The sequence below is a fragment of the Narcine bancroftii genome, chromosome 5 (genome assembly GCF_036971445.1).
Source record: "Narcine bancroftii isolate sNarBan1 chromosome 5, sNarBan1.hap1, whole genome shotgun sequence".
Lineage (NCBI taxonomy): Eukaryota > Metazoa > Chordata > Chondrichthyes > Torpediniformes > Narcinidae > Narcine > Narcine bancroftii.
The window spans coordinates 143,768,022-143,784,656 of record NC_091473.1 but is presented as its reverse complement, the minus strand read 5'-3'; the positions used below and the strand labels follow the sequence as shown (position 1 = coordinate 143,784,656).

At 42.0% G+C, this 16,635-nt stretch overlaps 1 protein-coding gene across 2 annotated transcripts in view; it reads left to right on the top strand.

Moving 5' to 3' along the window:
* Nucleotides 1–16,635, top strand: part of usp33 (ubiquitin specific peptidase 33) — a 126,590-nt gene that overhangs the window by 75,029 nt on the left and 34,926 nt on the right. For both annotated transcript variants that reach the window (XM_069939308.1, XM_069939307.1), the window contains 4 exons: nt 2,313–2,439; nt 11,709–11,878; nt 13,520–13,601; nt 16,234–16,342. In XM_069939308.1, coding sequence (XP_069795409.1) covers nt 2,313–2,439; nt 11,709–11,878; nt 13,520–13,601; nt 16,234–16,342 — 488 coding nt within the window. The remainder of the gene's footprint in view (nt 1–2,312; nt 2,440–11,708; nt 11,879–13,519; nt 13,602–16,233; nt 16,343–16,635) is intronic.

Here is a 16,635-nt window from a genome sequence, read left to right as displayed (position 1 = left end):
GCAGCTCGCTTCTTTGCCAGCAGCTCCTGGAATTCCTGGCTGTTTTCGTCGAACCAGTCCTTGTTTTTCCTGGAGGAGAAGCCCAGTACCTCTTCAGTGAATTGCAGTATGGTAGTCTTCAGCTGATCCCAGAGGGTTTCAGGGGACGAGTCCGTGAGGCGGATTGCATCTTTGAGCTTTGCTTTGAGTTTTGCCTGGAAGTTTCCTCTCATTTCGTCTGACTGCAGGTTTCCAACATTGAACCTCTCTCTGGGGGCTTTACTGTTCCTGGGCTTTGGCTTGAAGTGAAGGTTGAGCTTTCAGCGAACCAGCCGGTGGTCAGTGTGGCATTCCGCGCTGGGCGTGACCCTGATGTGGAGCACATCTCATTTGTCTCTTTCTCGCACCAGGACGTAGTCCAGGAGGTGCCAGTGTTTGGATCGGGGATGCATCCAGGTCGTCTTCAGGCTGTCCCTCTGCTGAAAAAGGCTGTTTGTAATGACAAGTCGCTGTACTGCGCAGAGCTCCAACAGGAGGCGCCCATTGTCGTGGCACTTGCCGACAACATGTTTGCCCAGGATTCCTGGCCAGGTTTCTGAGTCTTTGCCGACGGAAGCGTTGAAGTCGCCAAGGATGACAACCTTGTTGGCTGGAGGGGTGCGTTGAATGGGGTTGCACAGATCAGTGTAGATACATACATATATACATATATATGCCCAAAATTCTTGTTACAATTGGAAAAAGTTCTGATAAAGAAAAACTGATGGTAAACTAATTCAATGAAATTAAGATATAATGAATGCGTACGATATTACTCACTGTAATCTTATGCTGAAACATGATTTGCAATAATGCAGACAGTTCATGATTAGTGTACCAAGGGGAGGTTTTAGAGTCTGTTAGCTGTTGGAAAGAAACTGATTTTAAACCTACAGGTGCTGGTCTTCAGGCGTCTATCGAAAGGTAGCAAGAGAAGAGATTATGACCAAGGTGATTAGGGTATATTGTGATGGTTACCTTCTGCAATGCCTCATGTGTCTGCATTGGATGGGGAGATCACAACCTGTGATGGTCCTGGTCATATTTGTGACCTCCTACAGCCTTCTGCATTCCTCGGCACTTGTGTTGCCAAAGCAGGCCATGATGCCACCAGTCAGTATGCTACGCACATACACCTGTTTGGTGGAGTACTGACAACATGCCATGTCTCCTCAGACTCCTTGGAAAGTAGAGGCATTGGTCTGCCTTCTTCATGGTTGTTTTGATGTACTGGCTCCAGGAGAGATCTTGTGGGATATGGACTTGCAGGAACCTGAAGGTTCTATCTCTGTAACTTCTGCTCATCAATGCGGACAGGTGTGTGGTCCCTCTGACTCTCCTTCCTAAATCAACAGTCAGCTAATTCGTCTTTGTGACATTGCTGTTCTGGCACCATCCAATCAGGTACTCTGTCTCCATCCCGTATTCTGACTCATCATTATTCAACCAACAACAGTGGTGTCATCAGAAAATTTATAGATGGAGTTGAACTTGGCTGTGCAATTATTGGTGTACAAGAAATAGAGTAGGGTACTAAGAACGTAGTCTTGAGGTGCCCCTGTGTTAGAAGATTACAAATAGGAGCAGGGGTAGGCCATCCGGCCAGTCAAGCCTGCTCCGCCATTTAATGGCATGTCTGATGATAGGCTTCTCTCCACTTACCTACCTTTTCCTCATGTCCCTTAATTCCCCTATGTAAAAATCTACCCAGCCTTGTCTTAAATATATTTACTGAGGTAGCCTCCACTGCTTCAATGGGCAGCAAATTCCATAGATTCACTACCCTCTGGGAAAAGCAGTTCTTCTTTATCTCCATCTTAAATCTACTACCCTAAATCTTGAGGCTATGTCCACTAATTCTGGTCTCGCCTACCAATGGAAACAACTTGCCTACCTCTATCTTATCTATGCCTTTCATAATTTTACATGTTTCTATAAGATCCTCTTTCATTCTTCTAAATTCGAGCAAGTACACTCCCAAACAACTCAATCTCCCCTCATAGGCTAACCACCCCCCCCCCCCCCCCCCCTATTTGTGGAATCCACCTGGTGAACGTCCTCTGCCCCGATGGTCAGAGAGGAGGAGGTGATGTTGTCGATGAAGAGGAATGCACAGAGTGCCAGGTCCTTTAGCTTGGTTGCGTGCTTTGCCTTGCTGTTTACCATGGTGGTGGATATTCAGGGACTCTCCAGACACTGATTTAAAAAAAAATCCAAGCTGAAACCAGTCCAGTGCACCCATAGTTGAAAATCCTACACATTTGCTTAAGTTTGAATGTTTCTTCTAACTACAGGTGGCCATTACACTGCTTTTTGCCTAAATGACCAGAATGATCGATGGTATGAATTTGACGACCAAACTGTAACACAAGTGTCTGAATCGACTGTGCAGAATGCAGAGGCTTATGTCCTTTTCTACAGGTAAGTCTATCCTTGATGATAGCTGCTGGCTTGTGTCCTCAGTGGAAAAGTGCATGAAATTGTAATCCTGCAATTTTAAATTTGTACCTACAGTACGGTAACAGTCCCTTCTTTCCTACGAGCCCGTGCCGCCCAATGAACCTACAGCCCCTCTATGTTTTGAAAGGGGGGAGGAAACCGGAGCACTCGGTGGTAACCCACGCAGGTACGGGGAGAACATACAAACTCCTTACTGCAGTGGCAGATTCGAACCTGAGCTGCTGATGTTGTATTAGCACTACACTAACCGCTACACTAACTGTGCCATCCACAGATTTTTACTAATCCAGCCCTCTGCTCCCAACACCAAAAACTATCCATTGTGACCACCCGCATCTAATATAATCGTCTCTAAAGCCTGAAGTTGAGATGAAGAAACTGAGAAGCCTTGTGGGTCATTGACCCTGCTTTGGATGAGCACTTTCCTTTCTAGCTGGAAAATTAAGATCTTCTCCAGATATTTCATTGCATAATAAATCCCAGCACAGTGGGTGATTCTGAAAGTTGAATGAAGCTTTAAACTGAGATTCCACCCACTTTTTCTAATATTATTTTAAAACCCCAGAGGAATTTCCCTTGGTATAATTGCACTATATAATCCCACAATCAATGTTACTGAAACCAATTTAGTCGTTGTATTCTTGTTCTGTGCAATTTGGCTGTGTAGAAATTGATTGCATCATTCCTTATATTGAAACGTTGTCTATTCAAAAGTGCTATATTGTTGTGAAATGTTTTGGGGCCTATTCAGCCTGGCATTTCAGGACATGCATAAATTTTAGCCAAGTTGTTATTTTGTCTGTCCTGCAGGCATTGACCATTTCAGGTAAATGCTGATCAATGCCTCATCTAATTGAGAGGCAAAGCTTTGAGTATTAGGATATAACCTATCTAGAGAAGAGTGAAGGTAAAAAATCATAGGATGTACAGTAAGTCCGTGAATTAACCATCATTTTATTCAACGTTGTTTTGTTATAACGTTGATGAGAAAAACAAAATACCACGGTACCACAGTAGAGCTACTAAAGAAATACAAACCCATGTCAGAGTAGTTAACTCAAGACTGGTTTATTGAAGCTTTACAAGTGGCTTTTATTTCCTGCCTATCCCAGGCTCCACGGCACAAGGGACGGCTGGTCCATGGGACCAGCAGGGGACCCAGCTGATCAATGTACTGAGTCCCTCGGCACTCAGTACCACTAGCATGCCAGCCAGCCCTTGGGTAAGTCCGAGTACTGACAGTGGCGGTTCACGTTACCGCGCTGAGCACGCGCTCAGCCCGTTACACAACCGCTACAATGGTATTTTACCGTGATATAAAATTGGTTTAGTTAAACATTTCTCTTAAAGTAGCAATTTAAGAATGTATCAACAACATTAAGTGAGGACTTGCTGAAGTACAGTATAGTGCAGGCAGGCCCTTTGGCCTATGATGTTTTGTCAACCTATATATACATACTTCACATCAATCTAATCCCTCCCAACCTCACAGATCATAACCTTCTCTCATCCAGGTGCCTAACTAATAGTCTTTTAAATGTTGCCATTGTACCAGCTTTCACCACCAGTTTTGGCAATAGATTCTAAGCACCCACCACTCATATGTGTGTGTGTGTGTATATGTTTTTTAAACCTGCCTCTGACATCTTCCCTAAACTTTCCTCCACTCACCTTAAACAGGTGTCCTCTGGTATTTGCAGTTTTTGCCCTGGGAAATAAAGGTATTTAAGGAACAAGGGGGGGATTAAGGGATATGGGGTGATTCACATAGCAGGATTTTAAATGTAAAAGGAGATTCAATTTTGTTAAAAATGATAAGTTGCTCTTTATCCCATGATGCTAACTGAAATAGAGGGTTGCGAGGTAGGAAAGGTTTCATTTTTTTTGGTTGGAATGTATAAGTTGGCACAACATTGAGGACCATAGGGCCCATAATGTGCTGTAGTGTTCTATGAAACATTTTCATTTTCAGGCATCTACGAATATACTGCAGTTGAAACACCATCATCCTGCAAGGGTTGTCTGACCACATAGAGAATTGTAGATGTTCAAGAGCAGTCATTCTCAACCTTTTTTGGCTATCATTCCCGAAGTTTTCTGTGAAGCAGTTGTGTTTGGTTTCTGTCAAGAACCTGATTAGAACCAGAAGTAATTCAGGCTAGCTCAAATTATTTTTCTACCCTCTCAAACCATCCTTACCTGCCAATACTATGATCAGCTCAAGCTACAATATCCTGTATATCTCGTAATTCCTCATTAACTTGCTGCACAACAAAAATGAATTATGCACCTTATTCAAAAGTCAACCTTGCTAACAGGCTTTTCTTACAGGCTGAGCAAAGAAGAAGCATGCATGTCAGAATCAGAATTTATTGGTATGAACATGGTCATGAAATTCGTTGTTTTGTGGCAGCATCACAGTGTAAACATTTCTTCCAACCACGTTTCAAAATAAATAATAGGGCAAGAAAAAGACAAAATGAGATGGTGTCTGTGGTTCATTGTTCATTCAGAAATCTGATAGGGGAAGATATCCATAGAAACATAGAAGATAGGAGCAGGAGTAGGTCATTCGACCCTTCGAGCCTGCTCTGCCATTCAACGAGATCATGGCTGATCTTAAAGTTCAGTACCCCGTCCCCGCCTTCTCTCCGTTACCTTTAATACCCTTATACTGAAGAAATAGATCTAATTCCCTCTTAAATATATTTAATGAACCTGCCTCTACTGCCCTCTGTGGCAATGAATTTCACAGATTCACCACCCTCTGGGTAAAGAAATTCCTCCTCATCTCGGTCCTAAATGGTTTGCCTATTATCCTCAAACCATGGCCCCGGGTTCTGGATTTTCCCATCCTTGGAAACATCCCATCTGCATCCATTCTGTCCAGTCCTGCCAGAATTTTATAGGTCTCTATGAGATCCCCTCTCAATCTTCTAAACTCCAGTGAGTACAATCCCAATTTGCGCAATCTTTCCTCATAAGTCATTCCTGCCATTCCAGGTCTCAGCCTGGTGAATCGCCTTTGCACTCCCTCCATTGCAAGAACATCCTTCCTTAGATAAGGTGACCAAAACTGCACACAATACTCCAGGTGGGGTCTCACCAAGACCCTGTACAGCTGCAGTAAGGTATCCTTGTTCCTATACTCAAACCCTCTTGATATGAAGGCCAACATACCATTTGCTTTTTTAACCGCCTGCTGTACCTGCATGCTCGCCTTCAGAGACTGGTGTACAAGTACCCCTAGGTCTCTCTGCACTTCCCCATCTCTTAATCTATTGCCATTCAAATAGTAATCTGCCCTCCGGTTTGTATTACCAAAGTGGATAACCTCACATTTATCCACATTGTAGTGCATTTGCCATGTATCTGCCCAGTCCCTCAATTGATCCAAATCACACTGGAGCTTCCTGACCCCCTCTTCCGTGCACACAACCCCTCCTAGCTTAGTGTCATCTGTAAATTTGGAGATATTACATCCAATCCCCTCATCCAGATCATTAATGTAAATTGTGAACAGCTGGGGTCCCAGTACAGATCCTTGTGGCACCCCACTGGTCACCGCCTGCCACTCAGAAAACGAGCCATTTATCCCAACTCTCTGTCTTCTACCTGCCAGCCAGTTCTCAATCCACATCAATGCTTTGCCCCCAATCCCATGAGTCTTGATTTTGGAAGCCAGTCGTTTATGCGGGACCTTATCGAAGGCCTTTTGGAAGTCCAGGTACACCACATCTACTGGCTCTCCCCCATCTATTTTACCTGTCACCATCTCAAAGAATTCCAGTAGATTTGTCAAGCACGATTTACCTTTTGTAAATCCATGTTGACTCCGTCCGATCCCTTCTCTGCTAGTCATATGCTCCGCTATTACATCCTTAATAATGGATTCCATCATTTTGCCCACTACTGATGTCAGGGTCACCGGCCTATAATTCCCTGCTTTTTCTCTACCCCCCTTTTTAAATAGTGGGGTAACATTAGCTACCCTCCAATCCATGGGTACTGATCCTGAGTCTATCGAGTTCTGGAAAATAATTCTTAAAGCATCTGCTATCCTCCTTTCTTTCTTATGCTTTGTCTATTCCCGCAGTATCACTTTATAACGTGGAGATTTAAACGTTTAACTGTCACTCTAAAGGAGACTTGCTCAAAACATGTGAATCTTGGATTGCTAATTCCCAAAGTTACTTTCTTACTTTATTTTTGACTCCAGGTTATTTATTAAAATCACAGCTACTGTTGAGCACATCGTTGACTCTGTTAAGTGGTAGCGAAGGACCTACAAGTAAAAGGCATCCTTTGAATAAGTGTTGAATGAAGTTAAGGAAGTACTTCTGGAGCTCTTTGAATCATAGACCATCAAAAAAATCTACATTACAGTACAGGCCCTTCGGCCCACAGATTTAATAACCTACTGTAACAACTGCCTCGAATTTTTGCACTGCATAGCCCTCTATTTTCTCAATTCCATGTACCTATCTTATAGTCTCTTAAAAGATGCTATTGTACCCACCTCCTCCACCATTGCCAGCAACGTATTGCATGCACCCACTGCTCTCTGTTTGAAAAGATTGCCTCTTACTTTCCCACCCCCACCCCCCCACAAGCACATTGAAACTACGTCCCCTCATGTTAGCCATTTCAACCCTGGGAAAAAGCCTCTGGCCATCCACATGATCAATGCCTCTATTAGGCCACCCCTCATCCTCAATTGCACCAATTTTACAAAACATAACCTCATAAAGTATGCTCTCCAATCCAGGAAGCAGCCTTGTAAATCTCCTCTGCACCTTTTCTGTAGTATCCTTTATCTTTCCTGCATTGAGGTGACCAGTACTGAACACTATATTCCAAGTAAGGTCTGCTATAGCTACTCTTGAACTCGATCCCACATTTAATAAAGGCCCTTCTTTACAACACTACCAACCCATGAAGCAGCTTAAAGTCCTAATATCTCTCATATCCTCCCATTAACATTGTATTCAAATTTGACTGACCAAAATAAGCCACTTCACACTTTACTGAGTCAGACTCCATTGCCACTTCTCAGCCCAGCTCTACATCTGAACAATGTCCCTTTGTACCTTAACCCTCCAGACTATCCACATCACCACCAACCTTAGTGTCATCCACAAATTTGCTAACCCAGATGAATCAGAGCAATCTTAAAGCCCCTTAGAGGGGAAAAAAAGCGACTGTAAAGGCGGAGATTTCCTCTCCCCTCACGTCGCTGACCCTTCATAAATGCTCCAGGAGAGGCGCCAACTCCAATGCTTCCAGAGGGTTTGACCTAGCAGTGGAGCAGAACGCTCCACCTCGCTTCATAAATGTACAGCCGTTGCAAGCGGCTGACTAGGGGCCAGGCTGATGACATTGCGATGACGCCATCAGCCTGCGATCCAGGACCTAGTCGAGACAAGACCTGCACAGACGCTGTCATATTCCCACCTTGAAGGCGATGGTGCCCAACACCAAGTGGAAGAAGGCGCTGTCGGGCAGGGGTCGATCACATTGGGTAGGCTAGATTTTTTTTTAAATAGAGATTTGGTTGGGCAGAAGAATGATCAATGGCTGACTTCATTACTCTAATCCCACACAGCTGGAACTGCTCTGCGAAGACAGCCATTGCTTGCCGCACATTTATGCCGTCATGTTGACGGGTGGGATCATGGCAACAGTTGCCCCGCCTACATTGGCTCTGGAGGAAGACGGAGGTGCCACTTCACCTAAAAGTGACGCAGGAGCAGATTTTTCTCCACCGATAGAGCTGGCCTTAAAGTGGAAGCCCTCCATAAAAACACCCTTACTGCCTTCAGGACCATCATAGGTGGCTTTTAAATTGGGGCTTTTGCTTTAACTCTTTTGCCCAGGTTTCATGCATTGATCTTTGAAGAAATTCCTGCTTGGTGATTACTGGCTATAATCTCACACTCATTGACTTGCTTTTGTGCAGAGGGGAATGTGAGAAGTATATTTTGTGCAGGGAAGAGCTATAATCTTGAACTCACAGCTTGTGAGGAGGTAGAAATAGAATCGATCAGACTTTCTAGTGAGACTCTGAAGGAATCTTTCTTTCAAAGCTCTGGGAAAGGAGCAGGGTAATGGGACTGAGGATTGATTTGCCATAAAACATTACGCCACAGTACAGGACCTTCAGTCCATAATGCTTTGCCAAGCTATGGAAACCTACTTCACAACAATCTATTTTTTCCTTACTCTACACCCGAAACTTCTATTTTTCTTGCATCCAGGTGCCTATCTAAGAGGCTTTTGAATGTCCCTATTGTATTAGCCTCTACCACCACCACCTGTGGCAATTCATTCCAGGCACCCACAATTCTGAGTATGAAAACACTTGCTTTTGGGGTGTCCCCTAAACTTTCCTTGAACACATGTCCTCCAGTATTTGCTATTGTCGCCCAGGTAAAAGGTGCTGGCTATCCACCCTATTTAAGACCCTCATAATCTTTTATACATCTATTAAGTCACATCTCATCCTTCGTTGCTCTAAAGAGGAAAGCCACTCATGTCACGTGTCTGAATTTGAAGGGTTCTAAATGGGCTTATACACCTCTGAAATGCCTCCTCTGTGTGTTGATGGTCCTCAATCTATTGAGCTTTGGCAGTGAGCTGACTTGTTTTATGTACCTTCTGTTGTTTTTTTTAAATTTTCAGACTAACTAGGTCAGTTTGTTTCTTTGAGGAGGAAAAAAAATTGAGAAGCTCGCAAGAACATGATTTTTGCTGCGAAGAATGCAGTTTACAGATGAGCCGCCATAAATGGAAAATAATTGTGAAATCATCTTGTCTCCGAAATATTTTTGTTGCAGATTCACTGGAATCAGTTAAGCAGCTCTGTGCTTAAAAACAATTCCAATTCAAATGTAGCTGCCTTGAAAAGAAATGCCTTCAGGAGACCTGCAAAATTAGCATATTCTGAATTGTAATCAGATTATTTCTGATTTCCAAAGAAGCGTGTAGGTTTTTAAGTTGGTTCCAACATTGTGTGTGTGTGCTGTAGGTGTATAAATAGCACACTGCAGCCGTTTTCTTACGCCGTGGCCTATGAAAGTCATTAACGAGTACACTGCAGTTGAAATGCTGTAAAAGTGTACAAGGTATAGAATTTGGTATTCCTCTGCCAAATATTTGGGAACAGTCCTGTTTTGAATCCAACAGTCAAAGAAATGTTAAGTTTTTAGGCCCTTGTTTTTTAGATAAGGTCAAGTTTATTGTCATTTGATTGTACAAGTAAATCCCGACGAAACAGCGTTCTTGGTGCAAAACATCCAGACGCATATCCTGACAAACAAAACAAATGCAGGACAAGTGTTTCATCTATACAATAAATAAATATTGTTTTGTGCATGAGTCTCGGTTGGTGAACAGTTCCTTTGGTCATTCAGTGTTCTCACTGCCCATGAGAAGAAGCCGTTCCTCAGCCTGGTGGTGCTGGCTCTGATCCTCCTGTATCTCTTCCCTGACAGGAACAGCTGAAAGATGCTGTGCTGAGGGTGGAAGGGGTCCTCAATGATTTTCTGCACCCTCTTCAGACACCAATCCTGGTGGATCTCGTCGATGAGGGAGGAGGGAAACCCCAGTGATCTTATGGTCCTGTGGATTGACAGCCTATTGGTTTCAAGAAGTATTTTCACTTACTCAGCTTTTGAACATTTGTACCACCTTTAGGAAAAAAAACCAGGCATCTTATGTTTTGTTCACAATCAGTTATGTTACCTGCCCTCACATTTGGATTCATATCTTCATGCACCAGTGAATAAAGCTTCTGCTTCACACATTTGGTGACGCAGGATCAGTCCTGAACCTGGTGGTGTCTGTGTGAAGCTCACATGTTCTCCCTGTGACCAGATGGGTTCCCCCAGGCACTCTGGTTTCCTCCCACATCTCGCAGTGGTCATGGTTGGCAGGTTACTTAGCTATTGCAATTTGCTGCCATCGTTAAGAAGGTGGTAGAATCTGGAGGGAGTTGATGGCTATATAGATTGTGGGGAAAATTAGTGAGGGAATGGTACTGACTTAATAGCCAAAATAGCCTTGCGCTATCGAGTCAGAAGAAAGGTATTGGTGCCACAAGATTTGTACCACCACGTTCAGAAACAGCGGCTTCCCCTCCACCGTCAGACTCCTCAAGGACAAACTCATAAATCAGGGATTCATTTAAGGACTCTCACTTTTGCACTTTATTGATTTTTTTTCCCTCCCTGCATTACACAGTTTGTTTACATTTTTTTGCACTGCCGATAAGTGGTAATTCTGCCGCACCTGCAGGAATAAGAGTCTTAGGGTTGTATGTGATGTCATGTATGTACTCTGACAATAAATCTGAAATGTAGCACAGATCCATACCACACCCCATCTTTATGTTTGTTTATTTGTCACAAAATACCAAATACATAGGGAAAGGTTCTTCTGCAAGCAGTGTAACAGGTTATCTCTAGCATTCATACAGCCAGGTAAAGAACACTGAGTGAAGGACTGCAATGAAAAGAAAGATAAATTAGCACTAAGTATGAGAGCACTGTTGTGAGGTTCATTCAGAAGCTTGGGTTGGGGGAGGGAAGAAACTGTCTTTAAGCCTTTTTATGCGTACTTCCATGGTCTTCAGCCTTCTCTTCCATTGTGAGGAGAGAAGAGAGTGCGTCCAAGGTATGACGGGTCTTTCAGTGGGTTGCTACCTTTCCTAGGCAGCGGGAGATATAGATGGAGTCCATTGGAGGGGACAGAAGTTTGCATGATGTTCTGAGCTGCATTCTCCCCCTGACCTTGAGTGGAGCGGCTCCGTATCACACTGTGATGCATCTACCGAGTATGCTTTTGATGGTGTATATACAGACATTGGGGGTGTGACTAGCGTCCTGAGAAAGTACAGGCGTCAAAAAATTTTCTTGATCACGTCGCTAGCATGCTTCTCCCAGATCAGGTCAGTAGAGATATTTATTCCTAAGGACATAAGCTATCAGCTCTTTCAACCAGTGCCATTGATAGACCTTGCACTCTCCTGGACTCGACCAGCTCCTTCATCTTATTGACATTGAAGTGTATTGATTTGATTTAGTTTGTCTCTTCATATCATATTTGAGTGTTTGGAGCAATAACGTAAATAATTGCTCTGCAGACAGAGGACAAAATGAATGGTGATGAGGAGGGGAATTATGATTGTTGTAAATGTTAGTGCTGCATTGTCTTGTGTTGTTACTCGACAGGAAAAGCAGTGAGGAGATGCAAAAAGAAAGGCAGAGGGTGACTCATCTACTGAATATGATGGAACCGAGCCTGCTCCAATTCTACATATCGCGTCAGTGGCTGAACAAGTTCAAGACTTTTGCTGAGCCAGGACCCATAAGCAATAATGAGTTCCTTTGTGTTCATGGAGGTAAGCTGATACATAAAATGTATTATATATGTGCAAATAGCCCCTCTTACTAGCCCATTGTCTGTTCATAGATCATAGATTTGATCCCAGTTTGCGTGTTATGGAGAATCCAGGTAACTCTTCCCTTTAATATTAACCTTTGCACTGCTAGTCTAAGAAGGAGGCTTCTGATTTGGAAGACTCGCCAGTTTTTTAAAAAAAAATTAATGTCAAATAGTAGATAATATATAAGCTTGAAGTATCAGGAAATGTTCGCCGCAGATGACACAAAAGTTAGATGTGATGTGGGTAGTAGAGGTTGTAGATTACATCAGGATATAGACAGGATGCAGAGTTGGGTAGGAGGAGTGAAATCCTGATGATACGTGTGAAGTGATGCATTTTGAAAGGTGAAACTTGAAGGCTGAGTTAATGCAGGATTCTTAACAGTGTTTAAGAACTGCAGGACTTTGGGGTCCAAATCCCAAAATCTCTCAAGGTTGGCAAGCAAGTTGACAGGGTAGTTATGAAGGCTTATGGTATACTGGCCTTCATTAATCAGGGGATTGAATTCTAGAGTTGCTGTTTTGTAAAACTCTGGTTCAACCACACTTGGAAAATTGTGTTCAGTTCCTGGCGCCTCATTACAGGAAGGATGTGGAAGCTATGGAGAGGGTGCAGAGAAGATATGCCAGGATGTTGCCTGGATTGGAAAACATGTCTTAAGAGGCAAGGTTAGCAGAGCAAGGGAGTGAAGGATTAGAGGTGATTTAATAGAGGTCCACAAAATTATGAGGCTATAGATAGGATGGACAGCCAGCACCTTATTCCCAGGGTGAGAGTAGCAAATACCATGGGATATCTGCACAAAGTGAGTGGAGGAAAGTTTAGGGGAGACATCAGGGGCAAGTATTTTTTTTTTAAACACAAAGTTGTGGGTGCCTGGAATTTGTGGCTGGGGTAGTGGGGGAGGCTGGTACAATCAGGACATTTATAAGACTCAGTCAGACAGGCACATGAATGCAAGAAAAATACAGGGTTATGAAGAAGGGAAGGTTTAATTTTTTGAGCATATGTGCAACATCTTGGGTGAAGAGCCTGCACTGTGCTGTAAGGTTCTATGTAACTACTCCTTTGCAAATAATCAATATCATCCCAAAGAAAATCACAAAATAAACTCTTAATATTAATTGGATTTAACATTTTCCATGAAATAATTTTAAAAATACAAAATAACTGATTATCTGAAATTGGATTTTCTGAAATCCTCAATTATCCAAAAACTTTTAAAATAAGAAACAAATCAGAAATCCTCATTTATCCAAAATCTTTTTTAGAGCCGAACTGACTGGGACAATGGGCCTGCTGGCATTAGCGGGGACCTCAGTTGGTGATTGGTGGCGGCCAGCAATTTTTTGATGAGAATTAAACATTATTTTAATGCTTTAAAAAGCCCTCCCTTGTTGTTTGTTTACAAGTGATTTGCTGTTGCTACTGGGCTGTTTTTTTTTTAAAAATTACCAGATCTCCCAAAAAAAGGTTTATTCGACATATGCCTGGTCCTGGCCATTTCAGAAAATCAGACATGTACTGTACATACAAATAATCAATTTGTGGTTAATCATGAGATAACTAATCTATTCATTGAAATGCCTATTGCAGGTGTCCCCCCACAGAAAGCCAGTTATATCGATAACCTAGTTGTGGTACTGCCTCAGAATGTCTGGGACTATTTGTACAGCAGGTGGGTTAATCAGGTCTTTGTCAGTTTTCTGAGAGAGAATTATAGATTAATATTTTCCCTAATAAATATGTTAAAGGTGTCCCAGTGGCCACCCATTTCAATTACCCGTCCATTTTCTTGGTGATATGTCTGTCCATGGTCTTGTGCACTGCCAGACTGAAACCACCCACGAATTGAAGGAACAACATGTCATCTTCTGTCTGGGCACCCTCCAACCAAATAGCATTAGCATTGACTTTCATTAAATCCCTCCTTCCTGCTTCTTCCTCTGTCACCTTCCCCCAGCTCTGTCTTCCTTTTTTTTCTGACTCCTTTCACACAGCCAAAAACCATTCTTACCTCTCCCCTTATCTTATTCAATTAACCCCTTTTGTTGGTCTGGACTCCTCCTGCAGACAGCGCTATCTCTATTCTGAGATTTTCTGTTTTGTGCTTACTCTTTGCTTCTTCCTTGAGGAAGGGATCAGGCCTGAAATGTGGGCAATATATCTTTATCTCCTAAGGATACTACAAGACCGGCTAAGTTTTTCCAGCATTTTGGTGTGTTTTTACTATCACAGCATCTGCAGATTTGAGTGTTTCACTCATTGTAGATAGCAAGTCATCCAGTTGGCAACTCTTCACCAATAAACAGATACTTGCAAGAGGAGGGCCTGATTTAAAATGGAATTGCGATATTCAATCCCTGAGGGATGATTACATCATGTTTTTCTGCCATTAACTCAAAACTGCCTCTGGAATTAGATCGACTGGAAAATAATCCAACTTTATATCATATGAAGGAGCAATGATTTTCACTTTCCAGAAATGCTTAAAATTCTGGAGTAATAATTCATTTTAAAAAAGATAAATATACCACTTTATTCCCCTTTGGATGGCAGAACCTGGATCATTTGTGTCACTGGAAATTTGGTTAGACATTACCAGGTGTGACTTAATTTTGCACCCTGATGTGATTTCCATATTGGGACACAAGGATTACATCTCTTTTGTAGATCACTCAAAAAGAATCATTAATTTTGTTTGCTTGAATATTCTTGCCCAATCCCAAGAAAACTTGATCTTTCCATATCAACAGTTCCTTTTTTTTAAATCCTTTTGGTGTGACCCCTTATTTTGTCCTTTCCCTATGCTTGATGTTTATTGTGTTACAAACTAATAAAATCTTATTAGTACTAACAGCAATGGAAAATTCATCAGACAATAGTAAATTGAAAATAATAATTTTTATTAAACTATCATAACATAACATTTTTTACTTATCTCTAAACTTACTTGAAAATCCAAACTATTACAGTTTGAGTTTGTCTGAGAAGTCAATTTTTAACTTCAGCATCAAACATTTTGTGTTGCTTTAAGATTTTTAATTTGCAGTTCAGAAGTAATTATGAAGCACTTTTAAACATTCTATCTTCAGCTCTCTTTAAACTCGTGCGTCTTTTGATGAGCTGTCATTCAGAGAGCTAGGCTTCATACAAGTGTTTTCACAAGTTTCCCCCTTTCTTGTTAAGGTTACGGAACTGTAATCTTCAAGATGAATTCTTTCTTAATCAAGAGCAAAGTGGTCTTACTTACTTTAAAGCCCCTTATTTTGAGTATCTCCTATGATAAGGATAATACAATACAGAACAGCTTCTCCTTCTCTCTCCAGAGACTACTGTTTCACCCCTGTGTATTTCACTGAATGGTCAATTTCTTCCGTCTGGTTCAAAATGTCTCTCTCTGCCTTCAGATGTGTGTTTCTCTGAAATTATGTGACATGACATCACCACTGTTTCAGTTTCATTCCTGACCAAAGCACAATTCATCGCAGATGACCTTTGCTTCCTCCAAATTATCACTTCACATCCACAAAACATCTGACCTCATCTCTGTCCAAGAGGTTTAAGTAATTAATGTATCCGTAAAGTCTGAGCCCGTCGCTCAAATGGTACTTGAGTTTTGAAACGGCTACCAGCATAATGCTGAGTGTACACAAAAATGATTTTAACTACATATAATACTTGTTTTTAATTAAGACAACTAAATTCTTCAATAGTTCTGCCTTTCCAAGACACTTCGTCTCTGAAAATGACCCCCCTTCCGAGTGTATTGTAAATGTAATGTGACCTATGTGTTACCCTGTATCCAGCCCACAAACTAACTTTTCTAAGAAATATATATTTTATAACTAAAGATTAACACAAATCCAATTCAATTGAGGTACGAATATTGAAATATATTTTTTGAATATTTATCTCTGCTGTTTGTGAGATCTTCCAGTGTGCAAATTAACCGGACAAAAGGCAAAGGAGGAAAAACCCAACACCCAACCCCAACCAACAAATTTTCCCCTGCAACCGCTGCAACCGTGTCTGCCTGTCCCGCATCGGACTTGTCAGCCACAAACGAGCCTGCAGCTGACGTGGACTTTTTACCCCCTCCATAAATCTTCGTCCGCGAAGCCAAGCCAAAGAGAAAAAGAATCCCTAAATTGCACTTGAGTAGCATTTCAAAGTACTTGGTTAGTCACAGAACTTTTTTCTACAAAGAGGTCCTGAAATTCTGTGTGAATGCAAGTTTTTCTTTCTTGATTCATCGTGCGACCATACAGGTTTTACAATATGTTAAACTTCTGCATCTCTCCTCTCAGGTTTGGAGGGGGGCCAGCTGTTAATCATCTCTTTCCCTGTCAATACTGCCAGATTGAGATTGAGAAGCTTGAAAAGAGAAGGAAAATGGAACTGGAAATGTTTGTACGGGTAGGAAAAGAAAAGTGTCTTGTCCACTGTGATAAATGAATGAGCCAGTTGTCATGTACAGTGTGTGGATGTAATGAGATTCTTGCTGCAACTTTCTATCCAGAATATCTTTGTGTGATGTTAACTCTGCAGAGCTTTTGCAGTTTGTTGCTTAGTCAATTCTTAAAAATATATATATTCTGTTGACTAAGAAAAACATCTCCCAAAAGTTGAGCAGTTTCTGGAGGTCAGTTTGATAGTTTACGGAGTGCAGGATAGAATATTAAACATTATGCTTTGCGTGTGCAAGTAAG